General features: G+C 37.0%; 1 protein-coding gene across 1 annotated transcript in view; it reads left to right on the plus strand.

Moving 5' to 3' along the window:
• Positions 1 to 19,328, plus strand: part of LOC306882266 (attractin-like protein 1) — a 268,000-nt gene that overhangs the window by 725 nt on the left and 247,947 nt on the right. Inside the window, exon 2 of the mRNA XM_079436781.1 lies at positions 17,906 to 17,989. Within this exon, the coding sequence (XP_079292907.1) occupies positions 17,906 to 17,989 (84 nt within the window). The remainder of the gene's footprint in view (positions 1 to 17,905; positions 17,990 to 19,328) is intronic.

Genomic DNA, 19,328 nt, shown 5'->3' on the forward strand with positions numbered 1-19,328 from the left:
CGTTTAGGCTACATGTGGCGTTAGCAAAACCCTCAAGGCGGATTACAAGAGTGTGGCGTTGGAAGAGCAATCCTTCTTGGTTAAAAATGTTTGCTTTACTGTTATTAAGTGCTTAAAAGGGGTTTAGGTTTCTTTTCTAGTCTACAACTGTGTGCATCCTCAGTAGCGTATCTTGTAGCCTACATAGATATGTAAAAATTTTAATTTGGTATACATGCATTAAAAATATTACTTAATACATGCTTATTACATAATGCCATTATAGCCAGCTATACTGATTCTTGAAAGGTTACAACAGTTGCTGTATAACGTTAGTTAAGTCAGAAGACAATATGCAGATCTTTTCAGCATGTCATAACTAACAAAAAGGACACATTTGTATCTAGCAAACCATCAAATAAAATATAACTGATGTATGTATATTGAGATATTTCTTTCATGATGAACTTGTCATTAGATTCCCATCAGGTCTAAGAAGTTAACTTCTGGTGTGCATTCAGAAATGTGTGTCTTTTGACTTACCCATTTTATAGATAAATAAATGAAAAGATCTCTTTAATATCTCATTTGTTTCACTGAGACACCAATGAGATCATATGGAGAGCAAATGAAGACTGCTGCAAAACTGACTAGAGTAATCTCATATCTCCAGTTTGCAGAAGAGATCTAAGTAATGTCATACTTTTAATAATAACTTTTTCTTATCGAACTATCTCAGCACAGGATTGTCTGTGTAGTTTTCCACACATTCACTTTATATGGCTCTATACTACTACCGTTTGTCCATAGTTGTCTCAGTTGTGTTTATTTTAATTTTAGAAGAAAGATCTGAAACAAAGTTGATATTTAAATGAAATATAATTGAGAACTCAATAAAATCTCCTGAGCTATGAATGAGCACCTCTGAGTATTCCTATTCCCAGCGGCTGAAACTAAAGATTTAGAATACATAAATGCACATTTAGTGGTTAAGTAGTTGAATTCAGAGGTATAATTACATTCGTGCTTGAAAATGGTTTCCTCCTTGAGTTCAAATACATTGTGCTCTAGTAAGGGATAATGATGTGGTGTGTTTAGAGTGTTTGAACTGGCCTTGTGCTCTCTCCCTGAAGAATCAGCCATGCTGATTATATTCAATCATATGTAAGTGTCTTCTGCTATCATAACTTCTGGGTCCAGACGACGTGTGAAAGTAGGGGCAGACAGAGTCTATATCTCCTATGTGTAGTTTTCAGCAGCACTTTCATCAAAATTTGGTTACTCTAATGCTGTATATCTAAAAATAGTCCCTAGAACATTATGAGCAGTGTCACTCAGAGTGCCTTCTGGGAAGGTGAGGAGCTTATAAAAGAGCTTAACTGAAGAATCTGACCTTGTATTTCCCTTATCTTTGACAATCTCCACAGATCTCTGTTTAATTTCAAAATGCCATGTAATCTGTCAGAAAAGCGCTTTTCAGTAAGAGATTTAAGGAAAAGTTCACCAAAAAATTAAATTTCTGTCATTTATGTGCTCTCATGTCGTTCCAAAGCCATATATAATTTTTGTTTCACTGTGAAATACAAAAGGAGAAATCCTGAATCATTGTACTAAAAGGATTGTATCCTTTTTTTTATGTAGTTACAAAGAGTGGGGGTGCTTTCAAGCTTTATAAAAGGATTTGTGTGCAATATTCAAAGTTTTTCCAAGTTCCTTAATAACATACTGTGAGAAAAAGTCCAAAATTCAATTACTTCACCATGCCAGTGCATATCATTGTGCGTGGTTTATAGGCCTTGAAGATATGTTTATGAAAGGTGCAATGTAAAAATTAACTGACTTTTCTGCATGGAGATTTCATGGCTTCATGCTTGACATTTATGGATTTAGAAACATGTTATGTATGTCTCTCTGGTTTAGAAGGAAAAATGAACAAACTGCTCTCCAGTTATAATTTATTTACTCCATCCTGGAACATACTTGTTGTCCCGAGGTAGTCAAAAATAGCTTCATACAGATATTTTAGAAATATTCTCTTGTTGATGGTCTTTACTGTGGCACAGTATGCCAGGGGACATCATGCAATGCCGTACTTTAGAGCTCATTTTAAAAGAAAATATGTGAAATGGGTCCTTGAACCTTCAGGGGTCATAGTGGATGGTAGAATTTTGCAAACCAAATGCATTTCCTCTCATTTAGGCTACTAATATTATTATGAAGGTAAATTTGTGTCAGTATCATTGTGAGCAGAACAATAACCTAAATGCCAAGTGATAATTATCCTTATGATTTCTTTGCTTGTTAAACACATGTTGTTGCAGTAACACTTGAGGTCTGTTAGTTATCGTCAGAGTTCTGGTCAGTGTAATTATTTTTTTTCCCCAAGTATACACGAGGAGTCATCGTTTGTAGTTATGTTGTGTCATTATTGTAATTCACAGCCCAGATGAATTTTTGAGGGTTTGTGAATGTATGGATGAATAGTATACATGCCATTTAATGAGTGGATGAAGACGCTAGTCAGACCAATATAATGTCACTCACAGACCTTTCATGTGACAGTGCCCTTCTGCTGATCTCTCAGAGTGCGTGTTGTTTATATGACCATCTGTCCATTTCAGGATAAACTAATCCATCTGAAATGAAAAAAAAGCCCGGAAAGGACATTCTCCAGCCTCACCTCAAACTTTCCCACATGCACAATTTGACTGGGATACCTTTTGCCTGCTTATGGTCAGCTTTATTTTACATTACGTTGTTGCATTCATGTTTTCTTTTCATTTCAGCAAGTTTGTTGTGTATATGTTATTTGCTGATCAAGTAACAGAAAATATCACATTGAATTAAATGTGAAAGGTGTTGTCACGAATCCGGTTCGTGGTCTTTTGTCCAACTGCCACAAGAGGTCACCTCTCCATCATATTGGCTCTCACACCACACCGACTGTCATACATTACCCTGGACTCCATTTCCCAGCATTCATTGCACACAAGTACACACAGCTGTCTCAATCACACACTCACACCTGAGAACCATCACACAATCACACACCCTACTTAAACCATGGACTTCCTCTTCCTCTCTGCTGAGTATTTTTCGGCGTTTAGCACTCTCCAAGTGTTAGCTGCCTTACCGGGCCATTCTGTGTTTTTGTGTAGCTCCGAGGCTGGTTCTGCGTTTAGCACTCTCCAAGTGTTCGCTGCCTTACCGGGCCATTCTGTGTTTTGTAAGTCTAAGTTTAGTTTATCTTGTTTATAGTCTTGTTTCCTGTTTCCCACCCTTGTATTGTGGATTTACCCTTGTCTCACCGTTTCGGATTCTGTGTTTACCTCGTTTGGAATATTGCTCATTGTTATCGGACTACCCCTCTTCTAAAGCCCTCTGGATATTGTTCACCAATCGAGGACCCACGCATGCCCTAGGATTACTCTTGTGTCTTGCCCGTGCCAAACCCGTTTGCTGGTGTTTTGACCCTGTCAGCTACTTGACTGTTTATTAATAAAGGCTTGCAAATGGATCCACATGTCTCGTTCATCCCGTTACAGGTGTAGCATATTACATATTGACTGAAGACCTGTGTCTTTATATGTCAGTCACTGCTGATTCTTTGATATTGTTTCTCTCCGTCTGTCTCATTGTGGTCTCTGTCTGTAACCTCTGTTTTTCTTTAATCAGGTATGGTGCAAGCTGGTGCTCTTGTGCATTCAAGTGTATTTAGAATCAGGTTTGAGAAGTTGTGTTTTAACCACATTATATATAAAAAGCGCCATTTGGTTGTGCTTTCAGAATTGAATTGTGAATATCAGTTTAATTCCTGAATTCGAATTGAGGTAGCAAACAGAATGCATAATTGCAATATTTGAAATTAACAGTGAATAAACAGAAAAATAAATTGACTGTTTAATATTTTCAAATTAAAAAGTAGTCTATAAACTCAAATAATTATTGTATTGTCAGAAAGTAACAAGCAAAACAGCAAATAAATTACATGAGTCTATTTCATTCATCAGAATTATTCCTATTTTTGTCATGATATAGAATATAGGTTATGAAACCCCTGCTGAAAGCGCTATTTTTAGTCTTGGATTAGGGAATAGGGTGTCTGCAGCCTATCTGACAGCAAATGACATGCGAACAATTCTTCAAGCGCCCACAAAATGCTGCCATTTATTGGTGAATCCAAAATTAGAAACCTGATATCTGATTAGATAAAACTGCTTAAATGGCAGAAATATCTATAAAATAATTAGCAGTCTCTAGTTATTACAGTTATTAGTTACTAGTTATTACTATTATTAGAACTTCTCAAACCTGTCTTAAGGTTCTATCATGTGTGTCACGGTTCGGCTGCTACAGCGCATGAACGAGGAAACAAAGGAGATTCACAATCACAGTCTTTTGACAAGATCACCAGGAACACACAAGTAGAGCAGGGTGTAGACAATTCAGTACCGGACAGGAAACACAGGGCAGAACGCACTATAAATATCGAATATAACGAGGGGAAGACTAGAGACACCTGGAACCAAATTAACAGATAATCAAACTAAACGAGGACAGGAAACAGGAAAGACCAAATATGGGCATATGGGGAACAAAACACAAGACATGACAAACGCAAGCCTGACAGTGTAAGATAATTTTACTTCCAGAATTTTCTTCAAGATTTTGTAAGGTTTATGTGTGTGTTGTACTACACTACGAGATAACAGGATTTCTGTCCCTGAGACATGCTGTTTCAACAGTCCAACAATCAATAATCATTTAAACTGGTCAAGTAACCTCAATTTGACAAGGAATTGCTACATTTTTACCAGTTAATTGGGCCAGACAGTAATGATTAATGTCAGTGCTGATTTAAACGAGGGTTGATTTCAGTTAATAAAATGAATGTTCTGTGTTCAGTACAACTCAGGCTTTAGCTACAGCATCTGTGGCATGTTGTTGATTACCACAGAAAGTCATTTTAAGCTATGCCCTTTAGTTAAAAAAGCAACGAAAAATTTCAGTGGTGCACCTGAAACCAGACAAACAACAGAGTTTGATGCCTTTTTGTAAACTGAGACCATTGTTAGAAAACCACATGGCTACTTCTGCTGCATCACATCGCATTAGAGTAATATGCCACAGTAATGCCAGAAAGGTACTTCTATCCTATTCTTATGGTTAAATAATATCTGACTGTAATGGGATGAACGATTAAGAGGTATTAAGTGCAGGGGGTGAGGTCACTTCTGAAGGCCTCTGACCTGTACTGTGTTTGCTTTACTGAGTCTCTGGTGTGTCTTCCAGTGCTCCTGCTGGGCTTGTTTTGATCGTCTATGCTGGAACACATCCTCAGCTCCATTCCTCCCATCCTCCCTATCCTCTCTCTATCGCTCTCATCTTCTCTCCTCAGCCTCGCTCTTTCTCCTTCACTACAGGGGTGACATTTTAAGAGGGTAGAGAGAGATGGTTCACATGAAGTTCAGCACAAAACCTGCATGTGAACTCTGCATGTAATTATCCTTTATCCAGTTTTTCACTTACTTTTCTTTCTGTGGATCTTGCTCTTTTTCTCAGTTTTAATAGTGCTCCCTTGCCTTAACATATCAATTTCTGTCATTCACCCAGATGTCTGGGAACTAAATGGAATACAGATTCTATTTGCAAGGGTTTTGTTGGCAATATAAGATAAAGCAACAATGTGAATAGGGGTGAACGTTATACTGGTAGACATGATTAACCGGTAGGAATTTGTCAACCAGTAGAGATTTTGGACTATCGTCTCTATTTCGGTTACGCGCTCACGTGACGTTGCTGTGCTATGGTGTCATGAAAACTTGTCGTTAGCACATGTTTTTAAACATTGCAGTTTAAAAACAAGTGATTTTAAGCTGTTGAAATGCGATCAGCTGTGAAAGAGGATTTATTTCGCTATATGCGTGAAGATGGTCGTCATAGAGTGCGGGAGTTATTTTTGCCCTTTTATAGACTTTGAATGGTTAAGAACACACACTTGTATGTATGTGTCAAAATGTCTGTCTTTGCAAGTTTCCTAAACACAGTAATTTAGGTTTTAAGGGAAAGCAAACAGCTGACAATTTTATTGGATCCAGGCAGCGCTTAAAGTGACAGCAGTCTAATATTCCAGTCTGTCATTCATGTTAATCAAACAAAAGAGAGAAAACCTCTCACTGCTCTTGACTAAATCACTTTTGTAACTTTAAGAAGAAGAAATATTTAATTTGAATATGCAGTGTTTTTAGATATTTGATTACTTTATACAATGTACAGTGGGGAAAAAAAAATATTTGATCCCCTGCTGATTTTGTACATTTGCCCACTGACAAATTTTGTTTTAACAGTGAGAGACAGAATAACAACAAACAAAGGTAACACTGCCTTTAAGAGAGTGCTCCTAATCTCAGCTCCTTACCTGTATAAAAGACACCTGAGAGCCAGAAATCTTGCTGATTGATAGGGGATCAAATACTTATTTGACTCATTAAAATGCAAATCAATTTATAACTTTTTTGAAATGCGTTTTTCTGGATTTTTTTGTTGTTATCTCTCACTGTTCAAATGAACCTACCATTAAAATTATAGACTGAACATTTCTTTGTCAGTGGGCAAATGTACAAAATCAGCAGGAGATCAAATAATTTATTTCCCCACTGTATGTAGCATTTCTTCATAATTTTTTTGCTACTGTAGTTTTTTGTCCTATTGCTTGTCATTAGTTTCTTATTCTTATTTAATCGCTAACTGTTTAATTGTCTTCAGTGAGCTTGAATTTTTTTTTTTTTTAGACTACCATTAGTTTTTTGTGATATTGACACTAGTGACAAGAATTATGAAATTTCTATGGAATCACAAATTTTGATATCACAACGACCTCATTTAAAGCAAAAGTAACTGTATTGTGATATATATCGTGACCATGAAATAAAATGACTAATATCATGATATTAGATTTTGCTCATATATCACCCACCACTAAATGTGAATATTTAAGCGATAATTTCCTAAAGACTGTCCTAAAGACTTTGCAATCCTTCTATCTATCTACATGGTACTGTTCACTGAAATGTATCATTTTATTCAGCACCGAGATGCATTCAATTGATCAAAAATGACATTTAAAATGCTACAAAAGATTTCTATTTCAAATAAAGGCTGTTCTTCAGAACTTTATATTCATCAAAGAACAAAAATGTGTGTAAGTTATAATTTTCATCCATGTTCATCCATCATCTCTGTTGTCTCCACCCTTTGGCCTTGTGTTTAGTCTTTTCTCACTTTCTCACTGTTTTTCTTTTTCATACTCCAACTGCATCTATATGCAGCCCAGTATATGCTCTTCTCTTCCCTCTTTCCTCTTGTAAGGGGTGGAAATGACCGCAATCTGACACAGAAAGCTTGTCAGTCAGCCAGTTAGGATCCCTGAGGGATTGTCCTCGGCTCTATGATATCACCTCGCAGGCATGATTCTGAAGGCTCTGTTCAGGGTGTGGTGCTCTGAACGCCACAGCGGGCTTTGATTATTTGAGTTGAACTCTGGGTCTGTTCTTGGCTGACTGCAGAGAAGCATCAGTGCACATGAGCTCTAGTGTACACAAGCTGTGTCCGATTCCTCACAGCAGGCCCAGATGAGCAGGGCTAAGAGGCCAGATCTGTTGTCTATAGGGACGCAGCCCCTCATCCTCCATGGCAGTCGTACAGTTTGGGAGATGGCCAGTGTTTAGTGGCTCCCTAGTACATTCATATAAGAAAAGCGTGAGAGTAAACACTAATCCTCAGGCAAGGGTGTGTTGGGAAGACTTTGTGTGCTTGTTTGTAGAATAAAAAGTAAATTTTTGCATGTTTAAGTAAGTTTAGGGGGTTGTTGGTGGGTTTTTTTCCCGGTTGAGAATATCAGGCATGCTGGCTTGTAGGAAATTATTTTGGTGGGTTTGTCATCCCCTGTGCTTCCTGTGTGTGATCACTGTTACTACTGATGTTTAGTAGAAACTAAAATAGAGATTAAAATAGTATTTTCTTGTAAAATGTACTCCAGTCTTCAATAATAAAAAACAATAAAATAAAAAAAATCACAGTATATTTATAAATTAACATTAAATAAAAATATGCTGCTTTCTTTTTTAGTTCATGGGAACTCATGTTGTTCCAAATCTGCATGACTGTATTTTTTTCTGTGGTACACCAAAGATGTAACCACCTTAATCAGCGTTTACTTTATATGGGAAAAGATGCTGTGAAAGTGAATAGTGATTGAGGCTGTCAATCAGTAACATTCTCCCTAACATCTGCTGTTGTATTTGTTTTGGCTTTGAGAACATGAGGGTGAGTAAATGATGACACATTTTCAATTTTTTGGTTGAACTATATCTTTAACTAATGATTGAGTTCTCTGTAGCCTCTTTTATTATTTATATTAGGCCACACTGATCACAGAACAATCTCACATGCTGCCTCATAAAGCAGTTTTTAATCCTGTAATCCTGCACAGTACAATCACAGTGGCAGGTCCTCTCATTAGGGAGATGGAACGGCAGACTTCAGCACTAATCGCTGTGATCTGTGCTTGTGATCCAATACCCAGCCGTGCTCTGTTTTTTTTAAATGCCACTGTCTGTTCTGTGTGATCCTGTGGGTTCAGTTTCTCCTGACTGTTGTCTGAAGATGACATAAATGGCAGAGCAATATACTGTATGTTCACAAATCTATAAATAACCCCAAATCATACACAGTTGAAACATTTTGACGTCATTTTTGAGCTTGCTGATGTTCTGCACACACTGGAGCATCAAGCTCTGTTTTAGCTCTTAATATGTACTTAATGTCTGTTCACCACAAAGGGCTTCATAGGAAAACATAGTAAATGTTCATTTACACTTAGACATAGTCTCATTCTAAACCGCTTTAGACTTCACCCACTAATTACCACTTTTACAGTCTCTCTGTGTCTGCGTCAGAACATTTTTACTCCAGTCTGGTTTTTATTTATAAGATGGGTATGTTTGGATGATTTCAACATCCTGTTTGTCTCTGTTTGTTGGACCAAGATTCAGTTGGACACCAGTGCTCTCAGACCTACTATGAAGTCTTTACGTAGGCTACTATACTTTATACAATAAATATTGATTTAAAATCAATGTGATGACACTATTGCTGCTGAGCCGTCTATCTTGCTCTTCTTTTGGCTCTAAATTAAAACTAACAGTTTAGTTCTTTTCAGGGGGGGACAATTTCCTTTGAGAATTAAGGTGGAAATTACCTCTTAGTTTTGACTAACATTGGGGTTCCTCTGAGAAATCTCTTCTATACATATATGTATACATATTTAGGCCTATGTTATTTTATAATTATTTATATAGACTTCAATAGATTTAATTAATGTTTTGAATGAGTAATTTTGAATTAATAAAATAAATTAGAATTGTATTTTTATCATTTCAGGTTCATTTCATTTCTAATAATGTTTTTGTTTTTTAATTCTTTTTTTTTAAATGTTACTATTTAGGTTTAATATTTTTAAATTCACTTTTAGTTTTAGTTTTCATTTATTTCTAGTTCTATTTTAGGGCTTCAACTAATATTTATATTTTATAATCCATGTATTTAAATAAATGTTTTTAGTTGTAGTTTTAAATGGAAATCTGAATAAAATATTACTATTTCCACAAAATATTAAGCAGCACAATTGTTTTTTAACATTGATAATAATAATAAATATTTCTTGATCACCAAATTAGCATATTAGATTTCTGAAGGATCATGCTACACTGAAGACTGGAGTAATACTATAGTAAAACTTCTGAAGAGTATACAAGTCTTGATGAACTAAAACACTTGACCTTCCTTAGCGGCCACATCCCATCTGAATCAGTACAAGAAATCACAAACGCCTCAAAAATAGCTGCTACTCAAACTTCTTACAAAAACTACTACAAAAACTAATCCTGTCCGGACAGTAGAAAGTGTAATGTGAGTGTATAACCTGTGGGAATGTTTTAGTTTTATCCTGTCCTGTCCTGTTGAAAGGAAATCCATTCTGTCTCTGAAGTGGTTTGATGGGATAAATTTGGATTAGTGTAGTGCTGAGGAGGCACTGATATTCAGTCGTTGATTCGAGCTGAGAGGGCTCTGCTGTCAGCAGAACGTTATTGATATCAACTGAACAGGCTGTGCTGGTTCAAAGCATCAAAGCAGGTGCTCTGCTCTGTAATCTGTGTTTGTAAGTGCTGGCACGACCACTGAAACCCTTTGTGTTTGTATGTGTTTAACTGCCCTTAATACAGATAACATTACAATTCACTGCTCTCTTGTTATCCCAAGCCTCAGGGAATGGTTGTTTCACTATTACAGCAGTATTTTTTGGCTGATGGGAACTGCTTTTCCCAGCAGAAGATCAAATAATGGAACTCCAGTCACTGGGAAGTGAACTCACAGCAAAAGTGTTGTAAAACTGCTGGATTACTTTTTACATCTACTATTCGTACAAACAATGCCTTTCTCTGTTTTATCTGTATTGCTACTATTCACACATCAAGCATCGAAATGCTTTTTCTGTGATGTCTTTTGCTGGAAATTACTTTTAACCAGTGATTCTCAAACAACACCAAGGCTGTGCTTTGTCCAAGACAATATTGTCTATGAACCTTGGTACTTCTGTAAAAAAAAGTGATGTTAGTTTAATGTTGTACATTTTTATTTAATATCTTTATTTTATATTGGTCAAACATTATTTACTAACTGTTAACTATGATTACGAGTAATAATCAGACAATAAGCTAGTACTTTATACATGCTAATAAGCAACTAGTTATAAGTGGGAATTGGTCTCCAAACTAAAGTATTCCTTCATCTATTCTCAGGCGGGGAGAAGCTCTTTAGTTTAAGAGTCTGCATTTTCGACTTACAGTGAAACATCATGAAGTAATTATGACAGCTTCTTCAGAACTTGTGAATCAAACTGTGTGACAGCAGACCTCTTTTAATCTTGTACAGTATGTGCTTAAACTCTTCATCTGATGGCTTTGTTCACAGCATCAGTGCAGAGCTTCTCTAGCCATATTATCATCTTAAAGGCACCCAAAAATGAATGAATTCTGAAATAATCTGTGCTTTTGGATGCAGTCACTCATGCAGTTGTTCCAAACATGTGCTACTTTCTTTCTTGTAATACTTCTGTCTGTGATATTTTGAGAAATCTCAGTGTTTTTGTTTGTTCATACAGTGGAAGTCAGTGGTAACCAAAACTGTTTGAATTATTCAAAATATCTGCTTTTGTTCCACAGAAGAAAGTCATACAAGTTTGGAATGACATGAGGTACAGTAAATAAATATATCATTTTAATTTTTGGGCAAACTCTTCCTGTAAATGAGCAAATTGCCATATTTGATCATAGAGTAAGCAGTTGCCATAACATGTTATTTATAAAATTTACACTAGTTGATTCATACCAGTAATGAGTTGATGAATGAGTAGCACAAATGGAAGATCAGGCAGAGAATATAAATATCATTTCACAAGTTTCCTCAGGAAGCAGAGGTTGGGTGTGTTTCTTCTCTGAACTCAAATGCCAATTCCATTACAATAATATTCCAGGTCGTGAGGTTTAGCTGTCAAACCAGACCATCAAAAAAGACAGCTCTGTATTGGGGAAAAGAATGTGATTCATTCAGTCTGCAATGTGCTATAGCTCTTCTCCGATATGAATCCCTTTAGCAAGCAAGTTGCTGTCAAATGCACTGCAGCATTAAAAGAGTCCCTAAAACAACTCACTCTGGGTTTCTGAAAGATTAACTTTTTCATGCTTTGGTCTATATTTAAATGTGTGTTCAGTCATGAGACCCTCACGCTCTGATCTTTCACGTCAAGCACTGAGGCATTGTAGACGAGCAGTGAAGGACCATTTAAGGCTTGGCCATTGTGAAGTTCTATTAACTTTCTCTTGACCTTATTGTGGTTGTAATATAAAAGCCAGTGGGGTTTTCATCCCTGGCTCAGTAGATAAATGAGTGGATGGCGGGAAATTGACGAGCCGCGACTATACGTCAAAGACCTACAAATATCAATCTCTGCCCTTGCTGCCCCCATTGTCTCTAAGCATGAGTGATTTTTCATTTTTAATGAAGGACAGTGCCAGCAGGTCAAGGTTATTTAAGAAAAATGACCAGTTCTTTCATTGTTAGGTCTCCACAGTGCCTCTGTTGTATGTGCAAAACACTAGCAGTGGATATATTTAATCTATATGCAGGATTTATTTAATCTTGTAGAAAGGGTGGTGGCATTTCACATTTTCAGATCTGTCTGCAATCCAAGTCCTCTTGTGTGAAATTTGTTTTGACTGGAATTGACATTGACAAGACAGTTGGGTAGTGTGAAAAGAACAGTAATTCGAAGACTTTAAAAGTGGTGTAGTGTATGGCAGACATAACATAAATATCTCTTGGGCATCTGCAATGCATCTCTAAGATCTTGCCTTTGATAATTCACACATAGAAATCATCACTCATGAATGAGAACTGATTTGCCTGAAACGATTGACATGAAAGAGAAACGATTTTCAGGTTTTCCTTCTTATAAGCAAAGTACGTAAATTTTGTGATATACACGTGTATAAAATATGTCAAAATGTAAGTCCTGGCAAGTTTTTACTTAAGCTCAGTCAGTTGTGTCTTGTTAATGAACAAATACATTAAATAAACAGTATAGGGAAAGTTGAGTGCTTGTCATTATCCATACATTTGGTCTTAAAGTGGCAGCAGCCTAAAAAATGTTGCTCTCTCTGTCATTTAATGTTAATCAAACAACAAAAGAAAATGAGAGAATCAATCTCTTTACTGAATAACTTTAGTAACTTAAAAAAAGAAGATAGAGTAGATTAAGGGGTTGGGGTATTTTTGTGAACACAATGACAGGGCCCCCCTTAAAAAGTTTTGCTTAGGGAACCCAAAAGTCTATGACCAACGCTGGTTGGCGATCTCGATAACATGTCAGTGACCAGTGTTAAAATCTTGTGGTGTGTGGGCAGCATAAAATGTTACAGTGTTGTGAATCTGACCAATAAAATTAGACAAATTAAATATTTTGAGACTGTATAATATATACTATTACTGGAGTGGAACAACCCAAACCTAGAGAAAACATATTTTAGAAAACCGCCACCCGCAGTAAAAACTGAAGTATTTGTGAATAAAGGAGTAAGTGATATTTCCAGCACATCTTTTTCTCTTTTAACATAAATGCTTCAAAGGATCTACTGTTGCTTGAGCTGGCAAGAGTGGCTCTAATAAAAACATTTACGATGTGGTACAGGGCATATCAGACACTTGTTAACCACAAAAATGAAAATGTTGTGTCTCCAAGTGCCCATTTAATTCAGCAGTTCCCATCCCACAATAAACACATTCTAAGAATAGTCCTGTCACCTCTTGTAAGAATGACACAGCCTTCATTTAGAATGGCAGTGCTGTTGTAGTGTAACAGTAGTGCTTTTATAGCTCACATTTGGACTCTGCATTGTCTTGAAGATGAGATCATCCCCTGCTGACGGACATTCACTATCCCTTTTGTCTTAATCGTAATCCAATAATGCACACATGTGTTGCATAGTTTGTGTGCATTTATGCATATGTGTATGTATGCATATCTCAAGGGTCTCGTTGTTAGGTGTAACCCTGCACTAATATTTCATTAGTATTATAGGATTTTGCTCATGCTAATTCTTTATTGTCTGATACAAGACAATTGCAAAATATTTACCAGTATAATAAATTCCATTTCGTGATTAAAGCTACAATCTTTTATTATGAAATTACTAGCCCTGATTTCACCACATTGCCTAGTAAGAAGTGTAGTTGTAAATGAGGTTTTTGTAACTAATGAAGAAAGATCGTAGTGCTCTTCTTTATTATTATCAAGTATAGTTGAAGGTAGATTTACATTTTTACAAAAGTAATTTTTAACCAGTCTTCAATGTTCATTCCAAACTATTTCAACAAACACATCACAGTTGACTTCTTTACATTGCTGGCTTTGCGGTGAAATAACTTCAGTTGATTTTGTCTGTTTTTGCCAGATGTGGTTTGTGCAGTTCAAGACATTTATTAATGTTATGATTATTAAAGCTATTTCAACTATTGTAAGGAGACTCCAGGGAGATTTAAAACTATCTCAGAGATACTGAAATTTGATCTCGTCCATTTTGTTGTCAGAGTGTGTCTCTTTGGGTTGCTACATATTTCTATCTTTGTATGGTTTAAAGGCCTTGTTGTTTTAATAATGATTTCTGTTTGAAAGCAGCCTTTGTTCGCTTCAGAGAGTTCAGGTGTTGAGGTGAAAGTCGCAAGTTATTGTTGAGGTATTCATCTGTGTATGTGGTTGCAGTTCAGAAAGATGTGTGTTCAGCTGTGACTGAGCAGAATATGGTATCCATTGTCTCATTACATTTGCATGGAGTAAAATACAGTGTAGTAGGTTTTAATTTGTTATACGGGTCAGTGTACAGCAGTTTCTGAGTGGCTGCTGCGCCCAGGGAGCAGTTGGGTGTTTGGTGCCTTGCTCAAGGGTCTCAACTCAGTCGTGGTATTGAGAGCAGAAGAGTGCACTGTACATTCAACCTACAATCCCTGACAGACCTGAGACTCAAACCCACAACCTTCAGGTTACAAGTCCGGCTCTCTATCCATTAGGCCACGACTGCCTTCTAGACATCTAAGTGAAATCTAAGTGATCCTATCCATTGGTTATTGCAGCCGATTGTAAGAAATGGGCAGGGTTTAAGCCTGCAATTAAATTTTAATTAAAAAAATGTACACTTTATTTTAAGGTTTATTTTAATCATACATTTAAGTACTGAGTAATATTATTTAACTACATGCAATCATATATGGTTAGGGTTAAGATTAGGATTTGGCTTAGGGTTGCTTGCATGTAATTGTGCATAACTTATTGTTATTATATAATAGTAAGTACACCTCAAAATGAAGTGTTACCAAAGAAAAATATGCATGGATGAATGGTTCACAATAAGATCAATTATATGCATTTAGAAAGCACTGTATCAGAGGTAGTATAAAGTTAATTGAGTCCATATTAGCCTTTTGGAAATCAAAGTAATCAACTATGCCATATTATTTTAGACAGTCATTCCTCTTTCCATGCTACGCAGAGCCTTGAGAAATCAAAAACCTTGATTTTTGTCTTTCTGATGTTGATGGTGAAATCCATTTTCATCTATTTTTTTTATTGCCAAGTCATAATAAAAAATAATAATAGACTAAGATACTTTCTAGGTTGTTGATTTCCAAAAACAAGCAGAAAAGGCCCTTTTTTTCATTAAAGTAGGCAAGTGTCTTTTGTTGATAGTGCCATGCTTGTTGTGCTAGCCTGAGGATCTCTAGTCATCTGCCTCAGCCCCGACCTAAAATCACTTTCTGTCCTCCATTTGAGCTCCTGCTACAGCCAGGCCCAGTCTAAACACAAGCACAGTGTGATCAGTGTGTGATTGACATGATGACAGGCTTTTTGCATTGATATTATACATAAATATATAGTGAAAATTTGTTATTCAAGTTTGTGAAACCCCAGTATTAAAATACATTAAAATTAATAATTTTTATAGTATATAAACAGTAATCAAGCTGTGGTTAAATGGACTCTGCATCATAAAATAGGCTATGTATTATGACACATCTTTTATTTTTGAATGGGCAGTAATTTTTTTTAAAATATATATATTGAGTTTGAGAGTGTAACTTGTTTAATAAAATGTCAAATAATAAAAAAAGTCATATTTTCCTAAAAGTTTTTCCCCCCTAAAGTTTCAGTGTTTCATGGGTGGTGGTTATGAAAAAGCCACTGTACTGCAAAACAAGGGTCACGGGTGATTCACTACTGTAGAATTCTCAAAACAGAAGTCATAATGTTTGTATTTAATACTGCGGTCATCACTGAAGAAAACACCTTGTCCACTGCATTTAGGGTTGAGTGATTTGTTGTGCCAGTTGTTCATTACGTTATGCTCTGACTCATTGTAGCTGGTGCTGCTGGTGATCTTCACCTCTTGTGCTGTTTGTGTGATAAACATGGTTTTTGGTGGATAAGCTGATCTCTTGATTGATGTGCAGTTGCTGTGACTGGCTCTGTAATATTCTGGTCTTGGCCCTCCTCCACTGTCAGACAAATGAGTATATTTTGCTTCAATCCGTTGGGATTATGTCCCTCGTTTCTGTGTTGGAGGAGGAGGGATGGAAAATGAGGGGAAAGAGGATGAATCAGGAGCAGGTGGTTGTGCCAGTGTCACATGACCAGTTTGTTGGCGCACGTGGATGGTGTTTCATGATGGTGACACTGGACACTGTAGAGCAGGCTTTCTCAACCTTGGTCCTCGAGGGCCACTGTCCAGCAAATTTTAGCTCCTTAACCCTAATCAAACACACCTGAACCAGCTAATTAAGCTGTTCAGGATTACTAATAAACTACAGGCAGGTGAGTTTGATCAAGGTTGGAGCAAAACTCTGCAGGACAGTGGCCCTCCAGAACCAGGGTTGAGAACCCCTGCTGTAGAGGATCATGGCATAAACGTACCTGGGGGGACTTTTTAGTGAGATGCGAAATACGTACCAATGAGTACATATCACTGCAGTTCCCTAAAGAAATGAACACTAGAGGCAGTAAAACTCTGAAGCCTTTTATTCCTTTTCACACAAATTTACAGAGTTTCGATTAATAAAGCATCATTTTTGCACAATTACTTGATGAATATCATGTTATGACTTCAAAACAATATTAATATGCTGGGAGATTTGAAAACTGATGCCTTTGAACGTTAGAATCACACATATCCAGCTTCATATCTATGGGTTTTCATAGCCAGTAGGTTTGTTCGGTAGCTCACGGAGTACAGGGACGTACTTGAAAGGTGAGGAGCTCCGGTTTGAATACCGTGTATCTACAGTTTGACAAAACATTTCAAATCTGCATATAAGGAAGTTCAAATAGCACGGTTGTATCAACAAATACGTTTTTATATCGGTTTTGCATTTGTCAACACTATCGGGTAGGTTTAGGGTTGGGTTTGGTGTAGGGCATATTTCCAACACGATAGAGCATTCATTTTTAGCGACAGCCCCCTGATATTTGAATTCTGAACCGCCGTAATACGTACCTGAAGCAACGTCATAAAAACACAGCAATACGTACCTATATCAACGTAATAAAAATGTGCCAGGGTTTACATATTGAACCCGTGTTTTAGCACCACTCAGTGGACATTTCTCTTTGAAACTGCGGTGAAACGTGCTGTAAGGTACTTAATAAAAACGGTCTCGCTAAAAAGTGCCCCCAGGTACGTCTATGCCATGGGACCAGGTTGGGATTTTACTGGGCAGGCTGTGTAGTCAAGATGTCAAATGTCAGTCATTTTTAAACATTGCCAATGTTTTCTCAAGTCCTAATATCACACACTTCATCAAGTTTCAAACATGCTTGAATTTTTATTCATGTGTTATTGCACTGAAATCAAGCATATATGAAACAAAGTTTATACTGAATTTGATTAATCAAATAAAATGCTAAGAATTACATTTGTTTTTCTGTTTTCCATTGGACCTTAAAGTATTTTTTGGAAATAGGAGTTTCCAAAGCATTTTTTAAGCATTCAGTGACCTTTTTTAATGTGAAAATCTGATTTTATGTTTTGATTTTACATATTCTATAATTGCATATTTTGAAGACATTACAATGTGTATGTTATTATTCTATAGTTTTATATTTTTTTTAATAAGTAGGGGTTTATCTTAGATAATAAAAATATATATTCACATGTGCACAACTGTCTGAATTCACATATATACTGTAGCTATCATATTCTCTCTTTGGTTTCATCAAGGCCTTTTTGAGATGTCAGCTGATCCTTGTATTTTTCTTTGTCAGGTTGACGGAGTCATCGGGATCACTTACTGATGGACCAGTTAACTACAAGTACAAGACTAAATGCACTTGGCTGATTGAAGGATAGTGAGTACCACTATGTCAAGCTATCTCTCAGTCTTTGTTATTTACAGTGGGGAAAATAATTATTTGATCCACTGCTGATTTTGTAAGTTTGCCCACTTAGAAAAAAAGAAAAAAGATTGGTTTATCATTTTTATGTTGTTTATTTTAACTGATAGAGACAGAATATCAAACAAGAAATCCAGAAAAAAGCAGCATACAAATGTTAAAAAAAAAAAAGATTTACATTTTAGTAAGTCAAATAAGTATTTGATCCCCAAGCAAAACATGACTTAGTACTTGTTGGCAATCACAGAGGTAAGACGTTTCTTGTAGTTGGTCACCAGGTCTGCACACATCTCAGGAGGGATTTTGGTCCACTTCTCTTTACAGATCCTCTCTAAATCAGTAAGGTTTCTTGGCTGTCTCTTGGAAACTCGAAGTTTCAGCTCCCTCTACAGATTTTCTATGGGATTAAGGTCTGGAGACTGTCTAGGCCATTCCATGGACCATGACCTTAATGTGCTGCTTCTTAAACCTCTCCTTTGTTGCCTTGGCGATATGTTTTGGGTCATTGTCATGCTGGAAGACCCATCCACGACCCATCTTCAGTGTTCTGGCTGAGGGAAGGAGGTTCTCATCTAATAGTTTATGGTACAAGGCCCCGTCCATTGGCCCCTCAATGCGGTGAAGTCGTCCTGTACCCTTAGCAGAGAAACAGGCTCAAAGCAGGATGTTTCCACCTCAGTGCTTGACTGTAGGGATGGTGTTCTTGGGGTTATAGTCAGCATTTCTCTTCCTCCAAATATGACGAGTCGAGTTGATGCCAAAGAGCTCACTTTTTTGGTTTCATCTGACCACAACACATTCTCCCAAGCCTTCTCTGAATCATTTAGATGTTCATTGGCAGGGCCTGTACATGTGCTTTCTTGAGCAGGGGGACCTTGCGGGCGCTGCAGGATTTCAGTCCTTCACGGCGTAGTGTGTTACCAATGGTTTGCTTGGTGATTGTGATCCCAACTGCCTTGAGATCATTAACAAGCTCCTTCCGTGTAGTTCTGGGCTGATCCCTCACCTTTCTCATGATTATCCTTACCCCATGAGGTGAGATCTTGCATGGAGCTCCAGACCGAGGGCGATTGATGGTTATTTTGTATTTCCGAATAATCGCACCAACAGTTGTCTCCTTCTCACCAAGCTTCTTGCTGATGGTCTTGTAGGCCATTCTAGCCTTGTGCAGATCTACAATCTTGTCCCTGATGTCCTTTGACAGCTCTTTGGTCTTGCCCATGCTAGTGGAGAGGTTGGCATGGGAGATACAGATTCTATGGACAGGTGTCTTTTATACACATAACGGGCTGAA

The sequence above is a fragment of the Barbus barbus genome (assembly GCF_936440315.1).
Source record: "Barbus barbus genome assembly, chromosome: 16".
In the NCBI taxonomy this organism is placed as follows: Eukaryota; Metazoa; Chordata; class Actinopteri; order Cypriniformes; family Cyprinidae; genus Barbus; species Barbus barbus.